The following is a 2,880-nucleotide window of genomic DNA, read 5'->3' on the forward strand; positions in this document are numbered from 1 at the left end:
GGGGGGGTCTGTGCTACGACAAGCTCACCTCTCGCTAATGAATTGGGACAAATACAGGGGGTGGGCAGGTAAAACCTGGAGCCGTGGAGAGGGAGGGGGAAAAACATAGACGCACATATGACAGTGGTGGAGGTAGTGTTCATGTGTTGTGTTTGTGTGCACAGACGTTGGTGTGCACTCTTAGAAAAGTCTGAAAAACTCCATTTCAGTTTCATTTTCATCTCAGTTTCAGGATGTGTATATAATAAATAATGAAAACATTCAGATACACCCATTACTCTGTATTGATGCAGATAAATAACTCCATTAATGTTGGCATTCTGCTTTCACTTGTAGCCGGACCATGACGGAGATAGTTTGCTACTCTGCCCCCTCTCTGTCTGGTGTGGGCCCGGTGCAGATCAGCGTGAGCGTGGATCACGCCCAAATCAGGGAGAGCCTCACCTTCGAGTACATAGAGGATCCTACAGTCCAGCGTATTGAACCAGACTGGAGCATTGCAAGGTAAAGTCAGAACAGTTGTTGTATTAGTAACACACAGCACCATCATACACACTCCACAGGCTGTACATGTTAGATATTATTTTACCCACGTCTTCACTGACCTGCCCTCTGCCTTCTGTCACGGATTTCAGCCCCCCCCCCATATCCCTTCCCTCCCTCTCTCCATCCAGAGCTTTAAAGCCAGCCTGTCCAGGCCAGTGGCAATAAGCAGACACAAGTCAATATTGCACTTTCAATTACTGTTCAGTTCTCTTCCAATTAGTCTGGATCTGATAGAACTGCCACAGCTCACAGATTGGAGAGGATGGGCACCATTGAGACTGAGATTCTCCTATCAAACACAGTTTTGATCCATCTGTTGAACGTCTTTGGCAGATAGATACACATACACCATACACCACTAATTAAAAGGAGGAGAGGGATGAAAAATGAAATAGCGGCTTAGTAGAACAATGTGTTATCAGAGGTGTGAGTGCGCAGCAGATGGCGTGGGCTTAGAGACGGAGTGCAGGGGACACTGCGGCAGAAGTGTGGCTGCACACGGAGGGAAGAGAGGCTGGGAATGAAGGCTCCGCTGGCACACAGCTGGCCAATAATGTTGATATTTGTTTGAAGGTAGGTTGCGACGCCACGTGACTAGACGAGAGCTGATGTTGATGTTTCGTCGGTTTTAAGTTTTGTCGGAAAGTTACCAAAATTCCAGCGTCTTCCAAATGTCTCATGCCAACGCCATCCTGACATATAAACTATTGGCATTGTAGTCGTGAGCAAAAACCCCAACGTCTGCTAAATGGCACAACATCAGTTAGCTAAAGTTGGGTTTTGATGTCAACCCCGATTTCCATTTCCAACCAAAATTCAATGTGTGTTCGACATTATAGTCCAACATCATCTAGATAGATAAATAGATAGATAGATAGATAGATAGATAGATAGATAGATAGATAGATAGATAGATAGATAGATAGATAGATAGATAGATAGATAGATAGGTGGGCGGACAGACAGATATTGTATTCCGACAGAGAGAGAGAGGAAGAGCCGTCTCTCTATAAGTCGTATCTCTGCAGGAGCTGAGTATATAATTTAATGAGCCTATAGACAGCACAAGGTCCATCTACAGTAACTCACTCTGCAAAGTACCATAGTGAACCCACAGCCTAATAGCACGCACCCATCCACCATTTATTATTGCAACAAATCTTGTCTGGCATCTTTATTCAGCGCGCCACATTGACAGGCGCAACAACAAAAACAACAAACATCAACAAGCAACCCAAACAGCTGCAGGGCGAGCCGCACATCCAGCAGTTTCCCCCTCCTCGCTTTGTTTGCGCGCTGCTGCTGCTGCGTTGTGAGGCCCAGGACCACCGCCACATCCCTATGATGCTCGAGACGCCTTGGTTATTTTCAAAACACAAATCTGCACCAGCTGATTGTGGCCAGTGAAGTCAGTTAAGGGGCATCTTTAATCACCCTCCACTCCAAAAGGCTTATTATCTCCCAAAAGAAAGTGAGGATGGGAGTTCATTATCGACTGATGGTGAAACATTTTCACGAGGTGCATGAGCATGTTAGAAAGTTTAGTTGAGAATTGCTTTTGGACGTTGTTCTCTCTTTTTTTTCTCTCTCTCTGTCTCTCTTTCTGATCGTATTATTTTCTTCTTCCATCTTCCCTAGAGAAATGGGAAGGCATTTGACAAACATGATTATCAAACCCATGGAGTGAATTGTCTCTTCTTCTTTGTCTTTTCCTTTTTTTCTTTCAAGTGGCCACACCCCTCTGATGGTCACAGGAACCAATCTGGACGTGGTTCAGGAGCCCAGGATCCGAGTCAAATACGCCGGCCGAGAGTCTGTTAATGTAAGAACCGATATACTGTCTTAACCGCAGAGCTGGTGCTGTGTGTGCACCAGAAAATGCTCCGAGTACAGCTGCTACATACACACGCGGGATAATGTCTGCTAACTAGCTCCCACTTAACTCACTAAATCCTAGTATGCAAGCAAGCTAAGTGATGTTTAGCTTAGGTAAAAAAAAAAAAGGTGCTATCTCTGCTAACAGCCCCTCCAGCTCTCCACGCTTCCCTAACTTCCGCTTGAACCCAGTCGTCTCAGGCGCTCCAGCTACCATCTGAATAATGCAGCCGGCAGTGAGAGTGGACTGCTTGTAGTATTTAATTAAGAGTTTACTGTAAAGTTTCTTCAGGCTAAATCTGAGCTCCACACCCCAGCCCCCACCCGCTAAGCCCTGTTGTTCTTTTACTGCCACTCTGTAGTCATCCTGCATCCAACATTTTTTTTTTTTTTTCTTGTTTAAGGAAAAGTAAGATTTTCAAACTGTAGAGATTTGCAGTAATGGAGGACGGTGGAGTT

General features: G+C 45.2%; 1 protein-coding gene across 1 annotated transcript in view; it reads left to right on the top strand.

Moving 5' to 3' along the window:
- plxna2 (plexin A2) overlaps positions 1–2,880 on the top strand; it is a 180,057-nt gene that overhangs the window by 135,858 nt on the left and 41,319 nt on the right. The window contains exons 16-17 of the mRNA XM_023415627.2: positions 337–504; positions 2,275–2,368. Coding sequence (XP_023271395.1) covers positions 337–504; positions 2,275–2,368 — 262 coding nt within the window. The remainder of the gene's footprint in view (positions 1–336; positions 505–2,274; positions 2,369–2,880) is intronic.

The sequence above is a fragment of the Seriola lalandi genome, unplaced genomic scaffold (genome assembly GCF_002814215.2).
Source record: "Seriola lalandi dorsalis isolate HSWRI2012SDOR001 ecotype SW California unplaced genomic scaffold, Sedor1 jcf7180002054554, whole genome shotgun sequence".
Taxonomy (NCBI): domain Eukaryota; kingdom Metazoa; phylum Chordata; class Actinopteri; order Carangiformes; family Carangidae; genus Seriola; species Seriola lalandi.